Below are 17,414 nucleotides of genomic sequence, written 5' to 3'. Positions count from 1 at the left end.
TTTTCACATTTATTTGTAGAATTATCTGTGTTTAATTTTCCATAATTTAATCTCTTAATCCATTTAAATATATCCATAATTTCATGATCAGAAATTTGTGAAGGGCATGTTATCACATTATGTTTTCTGTCTTGTACTTAGTTAATTTCTCAAATCAACTTACTCCCTAGGTCCTAAAGCCTCAGAAATCTGTAACAACTGAGAATAACAGCAAAGTGCAACCTGAGAGTCAGGTGAGCAGCGAGTCAGACAAGGATTCTTCCTCATCCAAAATAGAGCCACGGAGGGTCAAAATATTTGATGGAGGGTATGTGTCTTAACCGTAATATAAATATTTTAATTGTCTCCTCAATTTGATTAGTTATTGTAAGGATTCAGTCATGTTGGGTGTATGCACTTATTGTTTTTCACCTTCTTGTGAACCCTGCAGATTCAAATCTAACGAGGACTATGTGTATGTGCGTGGGCGTGGTCGTGGTAAATACATCTGTGAGGAGTGTGGGATCCGCTGCAAGAAGCCCAGCATGCTGCGTAAACACATCCGCACCCACTCTGACGTACGGCCCTACCACTGCACCCACTGCAACTTCTCCTTCAAGACTAAAGGTCAGAGCTTACGGCAGCAATAGCATGGTTTGGTTTCTAATAAATGAATCAATAGCTGTTACATCTGTAAACTGCTTATAACCCCTTTAGAAATACAAGTTATATTATAACGTAATGTATATATTACATTATAAACTGGGAGGTTTGAGCCCGGAATTCTGATTGGCTGAAAGCCATGGTATATCAGACCGTATACCATGGGTATGACAACATGTATTTTTACTGCTCTAATTACTTTGGTAACCAGTTTATAAACTGAGCAAAAAAAGAAACGTCCTCTCACTGTCAACTGCGTTTATTTTCAGTAAACTTAACATGTGTAAATATTTGTATGAATATAACAACATTCAACAACTGAGACATAAACTGAACAAGTTCCACAGACATGTGACTAACAGAAATTGAATAATGTGTCATTGAATAAAGGGGGGGTCAAAATCAAAAGTAACAGTCAGTATCTGGTGTGGCCACCAGCTGCATTAAGTACTGCAGTGCATCTCCTCTTCATGGACTGCCAGTTCTTGCCAGTTCTTGCTGTGAGATGTTACACCACTCTTCCACCAAGGCACCTGCAAGTTCCCGGACATTTCTGGGGGGAATGGCCCTAGCCCTCAACCTCCGATCCAACAGATCCCAGACATGATCAATGGGATTGAGATCCGGGGTCTTCGCTGGCAGAACACTGATATTCCTGTCTTGCAGGAAATCATGCATAGAACGAGCAGTATGGCTGGTGGCATTGTCATGCTGGAGGGTCATGTCAGGATGAGCCTGCAGGAAGGGTACCACATGAGGGAGGAGGATGTCTTCCCTGTAACGCACAGCATTGAGATTGCCTGCAATGACAACAAGCTCAGTCCGATGATGCTGTGACACACCATCCCAGACCATGACGGACCCTCCAAATCGATCCGGCTCCAGAGTACAGGCCTCGGTGTAACGCTCATTCCTTCGACGATAAACACAAATCCGACCATCACCCCTGGTGAGACAAAACCGTGACTCGTCAGTGAAGAGCACTTTTTGCCAGTCCTGTCTGGTCCAGCGACGGTGGGTTTGTGCCCATAGGCGACGTTGCTGCCGGTGATGTCTGGTGAGGACCTGCCTTACAACAGGCCTACAAGCCCTTAGTCCAGCCGCTCTCAGCCTATTGCGGACAGTCTGAGCACTGATGGAGGGATTGTGCGTTCCTGGTGTAACTCGGGCAGTTATTGTTGCCATCTTGTACCTGTCCTGCAGGTGTGATGTTCGGATGTACCGATCCTGTGCAGGTGTTGTTACACGTGGTCTGCCACTGCGAGGACGATCAGCTGTCCGTCCTGTCTCCCTGTAGCGCTGTCTTAGGCGTCTCACAGTACGGACATTGCAATTTATTGCCCTGGCTACATCTGCCGTTCTCATGCCTCCTTGCCGCATGCCTAAGGCATGTTCACACAGATGAGCAGGGACACTGGGCATCTTTCTTTTGGTGTTTTTCAGAGTCCGTAGAAAGGCCTCTTTAGTGTCCTACGTTTTCATAACTGTGACCTTAATTGCCTACCGTCTGTAAGCTGTTAGTGTCTTTATGACCGTTCCACAGGTGCATGTTCATTAATTGTTTATGGTTCATTGAACAAGCATGGGAAACAGTGTTTAAACCCTTTACAATGAAGATCTGTGAAGTTATTTGGATTTTTATGAATTATCTTTTAAAGACAGGGTCCTGAAAAAGGGACGATTCTTTTTTTGCTGAGTTTAATCGCAATAAGGCTCCTCGGGGCTTTGTGATATATGGCCAATGTACCACGGCTAAGGGCTGTGTCCAGGCACTCCGAGTTGGGTCGTGCTTAAGAACAGCCCTTAGCCGTGGTATATTGGCCATATACCACACCCCCTCAGGCCTTATTGCTTAATTATACCAGCAGCAGTAGCATGGTTTGGTTTATAATAAATTAACCAACGTGTTATTGCTGTTTATTAATTATCTATAAGTATTTAATAAATTATAATCCTAACAATTAATAATAACTGTAAACTCATATTTTTTTTTTTTTTACAATTTGTGTTATTTATAAACCATTTATAATGTGTAACATAATGTAAAGTGTTACCATTATTACCAAGATGTCTAATTTTTATTTGATCATCAAAAAAAATTCTGAACCCACATAAAACCCCTTTTTTATGTATAGCAGGTGTATCTTAATATATAAGGTACACCTTATATACCTTTGGTTTACAATAAATTAACCAATGGGTTACAGCTGTTTATTACAGATTTATAAATCTGTAATCTTAAAACGAATGATTATAAGGTATAATATATATCTTAAAGTGTTAACATTATTTGTAAGTCAAGATAGCTATTTGCTTATCTACAAATTGAAGGCAGTTTAATTTAATATTCAAAAATTGAAAAACTTTTTCAATAAATATATTCTACTCCTCAGTTTATTGGGAAGTCATTGATGCTCATTGACTACCGGTCAAACATTTTCAAACACCTACTCATTCAAGGGTTTTTATTTATTTTTACTATTTTCTACATTGTAGAATAATAGTGAAGACATCAAAACTATGAAATAACACATATGGAATCATGTAGTAACTAAAAAGTGTAAAACAAATCAAAATATATTTTATATTTGAGATTCTTCAAATCACCACCCTTTGCCTTGATGACAGCTTTGCTCACTCTTGGCATTCTCTCAACCAGCTTCATGAGGTAATCACCTGGAATTAATTTCAATTAACAGGTGTGCCTTGTTAATTTGTGGAATTTATTTCCTTTTTAATGCGTTTGAGCCAATCAGTTGTGTTCTGACAAGGTAGGGGGTATACAGAAGATAGACCAAGTCCATATTATGGCAAGAACAGCTCAAATAAGCAAAGAGAAATGACAGTCCATCATTACTTTAAGACATGAAGGTCAGTCAATCCAGGAACATTTCAAGAACTTTGAACGTTTCTTCAAGTGTAGTCTCAAAAACCATCAAGCGCTGTGATGAAACTGGCTCTCATGAGGACCGCCACAGGAATGGAAGACCCAGAGGAAAGTTCAGAGGAAAGTTCTTTAGAGTTAACTGCACCTCAGGTTGCAGCCCAAATAAATGCTTCACAGAGTTCAAGTAACAGACGGATCTCAACATCAACTGTTCAGAGGAGACTGTGTGAATCAGGCCTTCATGGTCGAATTGCTGCAAGGAAACCGCTACTAAAGGACACCAAAAAGAAGAAGAGAATTGCTTGGGCCAAGAAACACGAGCAATGGACATTGGACCGGTGGAAATCTGTCCTTTGGTCTGGAGTCCAAATTGGCGATTTTTGGTTCCAACCGCCGTGTCTTGGGTGAACAGATGTGTGTATTTCCCACCATAAAGCCTGGAGGATGAGGTGTTATGGTGTGGGGGTGCTTTGCTGGTGACACTGTCTGTGATTTATTTAAATTTCAAGGCACAGTTAACCAGCATGGTTACCACAGCATTCTGCAGCGATACGCCATCCCATCTGGTTTGGGGTTAGTGGGACTATCATTTGTTTTTCAACAGGACAATGACCCAACACAACTCCAGGCTGTGTAAGGGCTATTTTACCAAGAAGGAGAGTGGTGGAGTGCTACATCACCCGACCTCGCCTCCACAATCACCCGACCTCAACCAAATTGAGATGGTTTGGGATGAGTCGGACCGCAGAGTGAGGAAAAAGCAGCCAACAAGTGCTCAGCGTATGTGGGAACTCCAAGACTGTTGGAAAAGCATTCCAGGTGAAGCTGGTTGAGAGAATGCCAAGAGAGCATTCTGTCATCAAGGTGGCTATTTAACAAATCAAATATATTTTGATTTGTTTAACACTTTTTTGGTTACTACATGATTCCATATTTGTTTATTTTATGGTTTTGATGTCTTCACAATTATTCTACAATGTAGAAAATAGTACAAATTAAAGAAAAAACGTTGAATGAGTAGTACTTCTAAAACTTTGGACCCGTAGTGTACTTCCTGAATTGACTGCCTTCAATCTGAATTAACTCCAGCCCTGTAGATAAGCAAATAGCTATCTTGAGTTACAAATAATGCCTAACAGTAGCTGCTGGCTGTGGCAGGCTTTGGTGTCATAAGGGATATGCACAGAAAACAGTCATATTGTCATATTTCTTTGGGCAAGAAAACAAGAATTGTGAGGCCAATAATGCAATGTTCAATCAAATGACAGTATAATAAATCTTAAGTTACATGTGTGGGCAGACATTAATTGCCTGCCAGATATTGCACTTAATTCCTTTGTTTCTACTTTTTAAGGCCCTTTTTACTTTCAATAGCACACAACTGAGTTTCGCTCTAATCTTTTTACTGTTAGAAGCCTTGATGGTTTTGAAGACTTTGTCTCTCTCTCTGTCTTCTAAAAGAGGCAGGATGATTCACCATTCTCGAACCTGTCTACCCACTCGACACTGCAGAACAGTACTCGGTGTCAGAGCATCATCCCACGTTCCTTTAAAAACATTTATTTATGAATTACTCACCCATTACATGCAGCCTGCCTAGAGATAGTGGCGCAATCTCAAATGGCACCCTATTCCTTATGTAGTGCACCAGTTTTGACCAGACCCTATCGGCCCTAGTTAAAAGTAGTGCACTATGTAGGGAATAGGCTGTCATTTGGGGCACAGACAGTGCTCTCAGACTTACGTAAGCTCCTCCTGTGGCGTGTAAGCTTGTCCCACCTTGTGGCCTTATTCCTCAAAAAAAGAAATGTGGTGTTTGGTTTTTATTTCAGAATGGTCCTCCACTTGTAAAGAGCATCTCATTTTTATATTGCTGCTATGCAATGATGTTTCCATTTAAAACTTAAATCTCTTCTTACAGGGAATCTGACCAAGCATATGAAGTCCAAGGCCCACAGTAAGAAGTGCATGGAGATGGGGGTGTCTGCAGGCCTCGAGGACCATGATACAGAGGACTCAGGTACTTCACATTTCAGCATCAACCCACTGTCATAGGGCCTCTATGTGCTGGCTATTTAAAAAGTGAATTCACCACAGATCTGTAATACACACAGGCAATGATGGGCAAAAATGTCAAAATACATTTACAAAATACCATAAATATCAATGTATCAAAATAAACTACATCGTACTTTAATTAAAATACATGTATTTTGCATTTTAAAATACAGAAATACATTTGCAATTAGGCGGCCCGAACAGCAACAACATTCACTGTAACGGTTACAGAAATGTTTTACTTGCTATGACTGTGATATGTTGTTGTTCATCTACCTTAGTTGAATGTACTGACTATAAGTCACTCTGGATAAGAGTGTCTGCTAAATGACCAAAATGCAAATGTACATGTGAAAATTAACATACCAAAATTAAATGCAAAGCACACTGGGTATTATTATTGGCCTTGTTTTGGGGCAGAGGCCATTAGAATAATACTCAGAATGCTTTGCAATTGTTCATTTTTACATATACATTTATATTTAGTTCATTTAGCAGACACTCTTATCACACCATAGTGTCATCAGACTTCTGATAACAATGCAGGGTGAAAGGGGGTCACAATATGGTGAACCGCTATAAAAAATACTATAGAAAAGTATTTTGTATTTAGAAAATACAAATGACAGCCCCCAAAATTATCTTGTTACAAAATAAATTGGAGTGTAGTTCAGCCCATTGTAATATAAATGACAAAATACTCTGAAGTAATTTAAATACATATTTCAGAAATTCTGCCCATATCTGCACACAGGCGTACTGACGTATGTGATAGGATGGCTGTTATAAAGTCAGTTCATCACAGGTTTGAAAGAGATCATAAACCAACAGGAATTAACTTCCTCTTAGTTCAAAGGGATATTACAGATTTGTAGTAATATTTGTGTTTTTTTCACTTTCAGTATCAGAACTCTTAATCCACACAGATCCCCTAGCTAAACTGGGATGCACTAACATTCAGATTTAAGCCTGTGTTTATAACAAAATGTGAATTTGATTAGGAAGGTTTACACCAATCTCATATGGATTCTAACAACAGAATCACCCTTTCCTTTAGTTCCCGAAAATGATTTCACACAGCTATGAAATGCCGATTCCCTGTCTGCGTTGTGTAGCCATGCCAATCAATAGCCATGATGCCACTGCTAGGTTTCTAATTAGACATTCTAAATGCCGCTTCTTTATCAGTTAACTGGGAGTACACGTGGGCGGCATGCACAGGCAGCGTTTAGAAGGGAGAGAGAGGGAGAGAGGGAGAGAGAGAGAGAGAGAGAGAGAGAGAGAGAGAGAGAGAGAGAGAGAGAGAGAGAGAGAGAGAGAGAGAGAGAGAGAGAGAGAGAGAGAGAGAGAGAGAGAGAGAGAGAGAGAGAGAGAGAGAGAGAGAGAGAGAGAGAGAGAGAGAGAGAGAGAGAGAGAGAGAGAGAGAGAGAGAGAGAGAGAGAGAGAGAGAGAGAGAGAGAGAGAGAGAGAGAGAGAGAGACTTTTTTTTACTGAAACATTCTCATTTCATTTAAAACTCACCACCCAACCTCCCCCTTAAAAATACATCCTGTAATGCATACATGTACCATACTCGCCTTTCCAGCAACCACATGATACAAGCCAACATCTCAATACAATACCCACTCCTACAACCGTATATCCAAGACATCTTCCCCAGCTATACAGACAGCCCCCCCAACACACCATATCTCCTGAAACATCTCCACACTTTTTATCATTTTATAGAACTCAAACTCAACCCTAAGGCGCGCAGAGACCATCCCATTAAACAATAATAAAGGCTCTGTTATCCCCCCACCTTTGACCCTGTTCCTCCTTGTTAGCCAAATAGCTAACTTTGCCTGAGCAAACAGAAAATTCAACAAAACACATTTTTCCTTCTCCTTACTTGAATACCTGTATCCCATTATGAACACCCCAACAGTAAAGACCACCCCCAACCTCTCACACAGACATTCCAACAGAGACATTAATGGCATTAATCTGGTGCACACAGAAAACACATGAATCACAGTTTCTTTCATTTTACAGAAATGACACTCCTGCCCGACTCCCGGTTCAACCCGTGCCAACCAGCTGTTAGTGGCCAGGGCTCCATGTAGAACCCTCCACTGGAGGTCCCCTGACCTCTTTGGTACTGTGGGTTTGTAGAGCCCCCTCCATCTAAAACCCACCATACTCTCCACCCCACATACCCCCTGCCACTGATGTGCCTTCACTCCTGTTAGGCTCCTAATGTTCCTCACCTTAACACAGAGGTTGTAGAGGGCTTTACCTCCCACCCCTTCAAACTCCCCCAGGCTCGGAGTGTTAAAATCTAACAAGTCCTCCAGACCCCCTTGCCAGTCTCCAGTCTCTGCCGTCACCTGCAGTGGCGGAAACATTGGTGGCCCCTCTCCCTTTGGCTGCTCAAACATCCCCCTTACCGGCTCAGACAGTGCCTCCTGGACCTCCTCCAGGAATCTCTCCAGCAGCCTAAGAGACGTTATTCCTGTTTGCTGTGCCAAGACTTCCGGGCTTTTCCACCCCTCCTCTCCCAGGAGTCTCAAGTCACCCAGCCTTTTTACACCCCCTGCCATCAGTTGCCTCTGCAGGGTGGCCGACTGGACCGATCTCAAAGGGATGGCTGGGTTGTGGAAGATAGGCTCCACCCACAGCCCAGGCTCCACACCCCCTTCTCGTGTGTGCCTTAGCAGCTGCCAGGCCCTCAGCACCGCAGAGTAAAAATCGGAGAGACCTGCTGTACTCAGCCTCTCCAGCTTCATGAGGAACAGCTGCCGGTCCAACCCTAAATCTCCAGCTCTCCTCAGCAGCGCGCATGCTGGTTCCCTCCAGCCAACATCAGTATGGTACAGCAGTCTCTGTGCCGCCTTTAGCCGGAAAGCAGCCATCCTGCTCTCCAGTTCCACCAGGCCCTGTCCTCCTTCGTGGACGGTCATATACAACACCGCCGCCCTCAGCCAGTGATGGCCCGACCAGAAGAAGTCCACCAGCTTGCGTTGCAGGTCTGCGAGCAGACCGGCGGGGGGGTAGAGGACAGCCAGTTTATGCCACAGGGAGGATGCCACCAGGTTGTTAATTATCAGCACCCTCCCTCTATATGACACTTGGGACAGGAGCCACCTCCACCTGGCCAGTCTTGACACCACTGCCTGTGACAGCCCCTCCCAGTTCTTCCTGACCCACCTCTCCGAGCCCAGGTACACCCCCAACACTTTAAGCCCTTCACAACCCCACTGCAAACCCCCTGGAAGCAGAGGAGGAGCCCTATCCCCCCATGCCCCACATAACAGAGCTTTGCTCTTGCCCCAGTTTACCTTAGCTGATGAAGCTCCCTCGTACACCTTCAGACTGGTCTCCAGTGCCTGCATATCTTGACCATCCCTGACCATCACAGAGACATCATCTGCATATGCTGACACTGCTATGCCTGTCACCACACCCATACCTGTCCAGCACACTCCCTGCAGTCTCCTGCGTAGCAGGCCTAAAAAAGGCTCAATGGCTAATGTGTATAACTGCCCAGATAGAGGGCATCCTTGTCTAATGCCCCGTCTCACCCAGACTGGCCTACTGAGCCCCCCCTCCCACCTTAACCATACATGATGCCCCAGCATACAACAGCTTCACACAGGTCAAAAAACTCCTCCCAAACCCAAACACAGACATCACATTAAACAGATATTCATGGTCCACTCTGTCAAAAGCCTTCTCTTGATCTAAAGAGACCAGTCCAAAGTTCACATTAGAACCTCTCGACAAGTCCAACATGTCCCTAATTAAGAACAGGTTGTCCGTGATTGAGCGTCCCGGTACACAATATGTTTGGTCCTTATGTACTATCGAGTCCAAGTGGGACTTCAGTCTGTTAGAGAGGACCTTGGCAAATATCTTGTAGTCCGCACAGAGCAATGCCACAGGCCTCCAGTTCTTAAGTTCACACAAGTCCCCTTTTTTGGGCAGGAGAGTCAGAGCCGCCCGACGGCAGCTCATCGGCAACTCTCCTACCCCGATGCATTCACGCAACACGCAAAAGAAGTCCTGTCCAATTATTCCCCAGAATTTTTTATAAAACTCCACTGGGAGTCCATCGACCCCCGGTGCACGACCGGGGGACATCTGGGTTACGGCCTCTGCCAGTTCATGGGACAACAGAGGAACGTCCAAATCGTCCCTCTGTGCCAGAGAGAGTTTAGGGAGTTCTGTGAACAAGACCTGAGCACACAAAGGATCACACTCTTCTGCCCTATACAATTCAGTATAAAACTCCACAGTCCGCTCCCGCATCTCACCCACCACAGAGGTCACCCGCCCATCAGACAGCCGTAGACAATGCATACCCTTGGCTTCACTGCTCTGTCTTTCCAAACCAAAGAAGAAGGAGCTGGGAGCATCCATCTCCTTGAGCATGGAGAATCTAGCTCTTACAAGTGCTCCCTTTGCTTTAACCTGGAAAAAACTGCCCAGGTCCCTGCGTAATTCAGCTAAATTAGCCTGGAGGCCTACATTGCCTTGCCCCACCATCTCTACCTCCATCTCACTAATACACCGCTCTAGTTCCCCCAATACTCTCCTAGCCTCTGAGGATGAGAGAGCTGTGTATTGTTGACAGAAAAGCCGAATTTGGATTTTCCCCACATCCCACCATTGGCTCAGAGACTCATACTCCTCTATTTGCTGCCTCCACCTTTCCCAGAAGGTCTGGAAACCTGCGCAAAAAGTGGCATCTTGTAAGAGCTTTACATTGAATTTCCAATAGGATGCCTGCCGGGGCCCTGGTGAAATAGACAGCCGAGCCATGGTTATGTGATGATCGGAAAACCCCACCGGGAGAATGGTAGCGCCCAACAGCCTATTGCTCCGATTCCTAGACATATAAAACCGATCAAGTCGGGCTGCACTCACCCTAGCCCCAAAAACCTTCACCCATGTGTACTGTCTTGTGTTCGGATGTTTAGTTCTCCAAACATCCACTAAGTCGAACTGATTAATAATGTCCCTTAACACTCCCACTGACACTGAATGAGGCTCTTCCCCATTTCTGTCTTTTGTAAAATCCATTGTGCAGTTCCAGTCCCCTCCGACCACCAGTGTCTCCTCAGGCGCTACCTGTGAGAGTTCCTGTCTAAGACTCCCAAATAGAACCCTTCTTTCTCTCCCTGTGTTAGGCGCATACACATTTATAAAGACAAAACCCATGTTGTTAATTTCTGCTTTAACAACAAGGAGCCTACCCCTACACACCTCCTTTGAGGAGCACATTTTTACAGACAGACCCGGTGCAAAAAGGACTGCCACTCCTGCACTAAGATTTGTCCCATGGCTCAACACACTTGCCCCTTTCCACCAGAGCCCCCAATCGACTTCATTCAACACATCACTATGTGTCTCCTGCAGAAACAACACCTGTACTTTTTTTTGTTTTACATATTCACCCAACACACTCATCTTTCCCGCATCTCTGGCGCCATTTATATTGAGCGAGCCTACCCGTAGAGTCTCCATAAGAAGTGGGAGAAAAGCCAGCAGAGAAAAAAGACCAATAGCAAAGCTCAAAAGTCCCAGTGTCAGAAAGAAAGTATACATCTAAACAGTGTCCGAAGGTAAACCCTTACGCACTGTTGTGACCCACTTCCTCAACCTAAACCGTTTCCTGGGTGAGAGGACACCATGCCCCTCATTTTTCACAGCATGTTGTACTGATCGTACAAACTTTCTTGAATCAGGGAAGAAAGCCTCAAGATTAACTTTTTTTTCCCTTGGTCTCATTCAGGAACCTTGTCAGTTCTCTCAATGTGTACTTAGACCCCTCTGCTTGACTGGCTGTCAGCTCCGGGCCTATTGAAGAGGAGTCTGAAAAAAATATCTCCTCATCCTCTTCCTCAGACTCACTTTCCTCCTCATCTCTATCTCCCACCCTGACCACCTGCTCTTCCTCTCTGGTCATGGCATCTCCCACAGCAACAGGCAAAATTTCCATTGTGCCTTTAACCACACCCTTTTTCCTTTTCCGCTTGGCACCCTCCTCCTCCCCCCCTAGTCTCTTACACTTCCCCACTATACTCTCCTCATCCACTAGCATAACCTGACTAGACCTAGCATCCTCTACACCACCCTCCATAGCATGACTAGGCCCAGCATCATTTACACCATCCTCCATATCATAGCTAAGCCCAGCCTCAGCTACCCCACCATCTCTAGCCTGACTAGGCTTAGCCTCCACTACCCCACCATCTCTAGCCTGACTAGACCCAGCCTCCGCTACACCACCATCTCTAGCCTGACTAGACCCAGCCTCCACTACACCACCATCTCTAGTCTGACTAGACCCAGCCTCCTCTACCCCACCATCTCTAGTCTGACTAGACCCAGCCTCAGCTACCCCACCATCCCTGGTATGACTAGGCCCAGCCTCTGCTGTCTGCATCTCATTTCCCCCTGCACTTTGACCTCGATTTCCCCCACCGGCGCTTGTACCCTCACTTTGTCTACGGCCTTTATGTGGGCACGCAAAGCTCTTATGCCCCAAATCCCCACACTCAAAACACCGTAGACTGTCTGTGCTGGCAAACCCTGCATAGAGCCCCTCCCCATGCCTCACTTTAAAATGCACATTTAGCTGTTGCTCATTGTTGTTCAGGAACATAAACACTTGCCTCCGGAACGAAACAACGTGCTTAACAGCAGCTGCCTGAAAACCTGCCGACAGTACACGAAACCCGCTAGCAAACTTACCAAAACGACTCAGCTCTTTCCTGATTTGATCGTCCGTAATAAACGGAGGTAAATTTGCAACAACTACTCTTGTCGAAGGGGTAGAAAGAGGTAAAACTGGCACCAACACATCCCTTACAAATATTCCGCTAGCAATTAGCCTACCAACCAAATTTTCTCTTTTCATGAACACCACCACCGCTTTGTTCATTCTAGAAGCAGAATGTATAAATTCAGCTCCTACCTGTTCGCTGACCGCGAGCAGAACCTCCTCCACCTTAACTCCATTCTCAGGAACACACCTGAATCCATGCCGTATCGACAGCGTCTCCTCCGCGCTAGGCTGAGAAGCCATCGCGCATACCACACCTTGCAAACCCCAGAAACCTTACTCTGTCTTCTTCCACCCTAACTCTGAAAAAAAACGGTGGATACCGCTAAAACAAATATTGCATTAACCCTCCACCATAGAAAAAAAAAAAATGTAAGAAAAAGATCAAGAAAAGAGTCTAGAAAGTTAGTTAGGACAGAGTCCTCCGCACCAAACACTCAAACTCCAAAAAACTCCCAGCATGCAGAGAGAGAGAGAGAGAGAGAGAGAGAGAGAGAGATGCGCACTTTCTATGGTCCCAGGCCAATAGGATATTTGTTTTTCGTCTTCTGCCTCCTTCAATGCTAGGTTGCATCCCAAATGGCTCCCTATATAGTGCTCTACTTTTGACCAGGGACCTATACCCTTTCAGATGTACTCATTGTGTACTCAATCTTAATGCTATTCATTGCCAAGTTTTCTTACTTTAGGAGTGGGATATAGAAACAGTGCCAGATATAGGATTTCCAAAGCCCCCATATGACTGTGTCAATGTTGGTTAATAGTTGTACATATTGACACGGCTGTCTCGTATACTAAGTGCCCTCTATCTCTCTACCCTAGGAGACCATAGCCAGGTGGGCACTGCAGACCGCCCAGATTCAGACGGAGAGGACTCGGAGGGCGCTGACGATGACAACGATGATGACAACGAAGAAGAGGAAGAGGACAGCCAGGCTGAGTCGGGCCTGTCCACCAACCCCTCGGTCTCGGCCAGCCCCCAGCACATACCCTCCTCCCTCCAGGCTGAGCTCCCTCCCAGCTCCCTCCTTGCTCAGATGTCCATCCACCACCACCGCCAAGCTCCCCTGTCCCTCCCCCAACTCCCCGGCTCCGACTCCCACACCCACGACGCCTCAGACACAGAGTCTGTGCCCATGCTGAGCCCCGTCTCCCTGGTCAAGCAGATGTCAATCTCCGGAGGGTGTTCAAGCCCTGGCCCCCCGCCCTACTCCCCACCCCCCCACACCTCCGACACTGAGTCGGTGCACATGATGAGCCCTGTCTCGCCGTGCAGGCAGATGTCCATCGACTACCCCGACTTTGAAGTGCCCCCTAGTCCTCCAGCACCAGGCAAGGGCTGCTCCAAACTTGGCCAGGTGAGACCCACCATGTTCTCCTCATCCCATCCTCTCTCTCTCCATCCCTCTGTCCCTGTCTCTCCGCACTTTCATACCCAAACTCTTTGCCTTGAATCCCGCATGTGAGACACTTTAGCAAAGTTGCTCTGAATGCTTGAAAAGGTGAATGCATTTCTGATGGGCAGCTTGTTAGAAGGCTTGTTTTTTAGTAACAGATTATCATCTCATGTCTTCACTGGGTTTTTCCTGTGAAAAAGTATAGGGGAAATTGTTCAGTGTTTGTCATGTTTCCAGTGATAAGACATGTAGAGTATGTAAAGGTCAAAATTACTCATTTTTATAAATGTTTACTCAATCCCAGGATGGCTCTTTGGCTCCTCCCACCCTGCCAACGAGTGAGCCAGGTGTCCCTATCGGGACAGACGTCAGCACTCAGACCACCTCTTTCACCCCCCAGACCTCCTCCTACAGCCCCTTGCACTTTCCCTCCCAGGGCTCGACCCAAGGATCAGGGGCCACACAGGGGACACACACCCACCTCTTCAGCCACCTGCCTCTGCACTCCCAGCAGCCCTCTTGCTCCTCCTACAGCATGGTCCCCGTGGGGGGCATCCAGCTGGTGCCTGCTGGCCTGCCAGCCTACTCCACCTTTGTGCCTATCCAGGCCGGCACTGTCCAGCTCACCATCCCCGCAGTGAGTGTCATCCACCGGAATACCAGTCCACTCCCACTCCATAACTCCCCCCAGCCTGAGGGCTCTCCCTTGACCCCCACCAACCAGCCCCTGGTGGTTCAGGAGCCCATCAGCAGTATCATGCCCTGCTTCCCCCTGGGGCAGGTCACCGGCTTGCAGGCCCTTGGTACCTCCCAGCAGACGCTGCAGTCCATGGGTCTGGAGACCCTCAACATCATGGGACTGACCAGCTCAGGAGGCCTGACACTCAACACCACCCTGTGCCTGCAGGCCCTGACTGCCAGCCCCAGCTCCCAGAGCAGCACGGGCCCTCACCATCACCACACCCACCACACACCCATCCCCGGCCTGCAGATCCTCAACATTGCCCTGCCCGCCCTCATCCCCTCGCTCAGCCCTCTCTCCGCCCTCAGTCCCCTCCCTGGACCCTCTGAGAGGCAGGGCAGCCCTGAGGCACAAGGGGCCACCCGACTCTCCTCTCAGACTGAACTAGGACCCTTGGTCAGCTGTCCGTCTGCTGCATCATCCTCTCCCACTGCCACCCTGAGAGGAAGTCCCACCCAGGAAGTGACATCATCAGGCAGCAGACCCAGCAGCTCTGGGCACAGGAGCTCCGGAGGCTCTGATCACACGCAGACTCCAGGGAAGGAAGGGAGGGTTACAACATCTCTACCACAGCCCTCCACGGCTCCAGCTCCTGGGGGGGGTGTTGAGCGGGCAGGGGGATCCAGTGAGCCTGTCACGCCTCAGAGGCAGTCGATGCTGTCACGGCAGCAGGTGACGGAAGACTTTATCGATGACTCAGCATCCAGCGACGATGAGGACAGACTGGTCATCGCCACCTGAAACCCCCAGTCGAATAGCCTGGTCAAATCAAACCGAATGCTGAGCTTACAATGGTGATTGCAGCGTTCAATCTGGGTTACCAGGCTACCTATTGAAAAGCTCTTTCTTTGTTCTCTTTTTGTAATGCTTGTCACTTTCTAAGACTGAAAACACTTCAGGGTGGGTTTGTTTCTCTGCAAATCACCTTTCAAAGCACAGTTTCTGACATTCATATTGTATGTGCAATCATAAATGATTATTATTATGATGATGATGATAATGATGACCAATTGTTTTTCTTTTTACTTTTTTTGTCAGCTCCAGACAATTTTTTTTTTTGTACATGTTGTATAGACAATTGTGCCTTTTTGGAGTTACTTCTTTTAGGAACCTGTAAATAATACCTTAAAAATTCAGCAGTTGCTTGTGTTTATTTCGATGACATGGAAGTGAAAATGGAGGATAACCATCTTATTTTGGAAGGTTTTATGTCAATCGTAAATTTATGGAAAAATACATGTGTTGTACTGGTATATGTACATTTCTATGGATTTGGGGCAATGTTTCTGTGTACAGATGATGTGTTCAACTATTTATTATATTCCATTTAGTGCCCATGATGATTCATAAATCCATAGGTATGTGTAATATGGTAGCTTTACATTGCGGTATCAATATTATTATCAACTGTATCAGTAAAACTTTGTTTACAAATGTACAAATGGTATTCATGTTTTTTGTCTCAGACGCACCTAAGTTTTAACATTTAATAAAATGTCATACTGTTTAGAAGATGGACAAGAGTTCTGGACCACATATGACAAAAGCCTTTTTCTTGATCTTATGTACAACATTTTATCTCACATGCAGCAAAAGTTCACGGATTAAAAACAAAATGTCTACATCCATCCAGATGTTAGCATCAATGTGTAATTCAACACTCAATCATATGGTAACAGTTCAACATTAGCTTTTTCAACGCCACGGTTCCCCAATGCTCTACATAATTTCACAATCAGCCTTATAGTGGTTTCATATTCTGTGGGAAAGAGCCATTTTCATCAGGAATGCTCTCGGAGGGCACTGACCAAACAAATGCAATCAGACCTCTATCACACACCAGACCAGAGAGAGAGGGAACGTCAGTGAGGAAGAGAACGTATTGCTCATCTCGAGGTTTTACAGTAAGACTCCTCATTACTCTAGTTAAACTGTGTATGCGTCCCAAATGGCACCCTATTCCCTACATAGTGCACTACTTTTGACCAGAGCCCAATGGGCCCGATGTAGAGAATAGGGTGTCGTTTGGGATGTAGATGGTGACTTATCTGCCTATCAGGGTTTGAGAGAGAGTCTGCCTCTGTTATTCAGTTAGTTAGTAGTTGTTGGGGCCTGAGGAGGATCCTGGATCCTGGGATGAGGCAACAGAGACGCCTAGAGGGCAATAGCCCTCCCTGTTAGAGCCGTGGGTGTAGTGTAGTGAAGCGGGTGGGGAGAATGTTGCCAAGTTAGAATATCCACCAAATCAGAGACACGGAGAGAGTGAGGTTTATCCGTAGCCTTTTTCCTTTCAGAGCCTGCCTTGTTTGTGCAACACCAAAGCAGCTTCATGCTCTGTTATGCCAGGTCCACTCCAAAGTTCTTTGAGATGGCGCATATAATAAGGCTGAAAGAAGCTGCTTTATAGGGCTCTTATGAATAGGAAACTGAGGCTCTGCTCCCTGCATCATAGGCTGATGTCTTGACTGGAAAGGAGCCAGACAGGCTGTCCTGTCCTGTCCTGCAGCCATTAGCACAAGCTGTTCCTTGGCCAATGGAAACTGTCTAACACCAGGCCCTTGATTAGGCCTGTCAGAACTGTTTGACTCAGGATGTTTAACTTGAAGTTTTTCCACATTGCACCACTTTGTACCCCCGTCACTTTCCATCATTAGTAAATGTGTAGCTTGATCCCCCATCAAATAGGTTACAACAGTCAAATTTGCCACCAAAGTCTTCCATAGGGCTGTTCAAATTGGGATTAAACGGAGCTCAGTTGGTAGAGCATGGATCTTGCAATGCGTGGATAGTGGGTTCAATTCCCACGACCACTCATACGTAAAAAATGTATGCATGCATGACTAAGTTGCTTTGCATAAA

At 45.9% G+C, this 17,414-nt stretch overlaps 1 protein-coding gene across 2 annotated transcripts in view; it reads left to right on the top strand.

The window, feature by feature from the left end:
- The window catches only part of hivep1 (HIVEP zinc finger 1), an 88,768-nt gene extending 72,585 nt beyond the window's left edge, over window positions 1-16,183 (top strand). For both annotated transcript variants that reach the window (XM_014142585.3, XM_014142584.3), the window contains 5 exons: window positions 171-307; window positions 431-606; window positions 5,451-5,549; window positions 13,239-13,774; window positions 14,118-16,183. In XM_014142585.3, the coding sequence (XP_013998060.2) occupies window positions 171-307; window positions 431-606; window positions 5,451-5,549; window positions 13,239-13,774; window positions 14,118-15,296 (2,127 nt within the window). In that variant the 3' untranslated portion in view covers window positions 15,297-16,183. The remainder of the gene's footprint in view (window positions 1-170; window positions 308-430; window positions 607-5,450; window positions 5,550-13,238; window positions 13,775-14,117) is intronic.
- The last annotated feature ends 1,231 nt before the right edge of the window (window positions 16,184-17,414 follow it).

The sequence above is a fragment of the Salmo salar genome, chromosome 14 (genome assembly GCF_965601325.2).
Source record: "Salmo salar chromosome 14, fSalSal1, whole genome shotgun sequence".
Lineage (NCBI taxonomy): Eukaryota > Metazoa > Chordata > Actinopteri > Salmoniformes > Salmonidae > Salmo > Salmo salar.
This window is presented reverse-complemented; position numbering and strand designations above follow the sequence as displayed.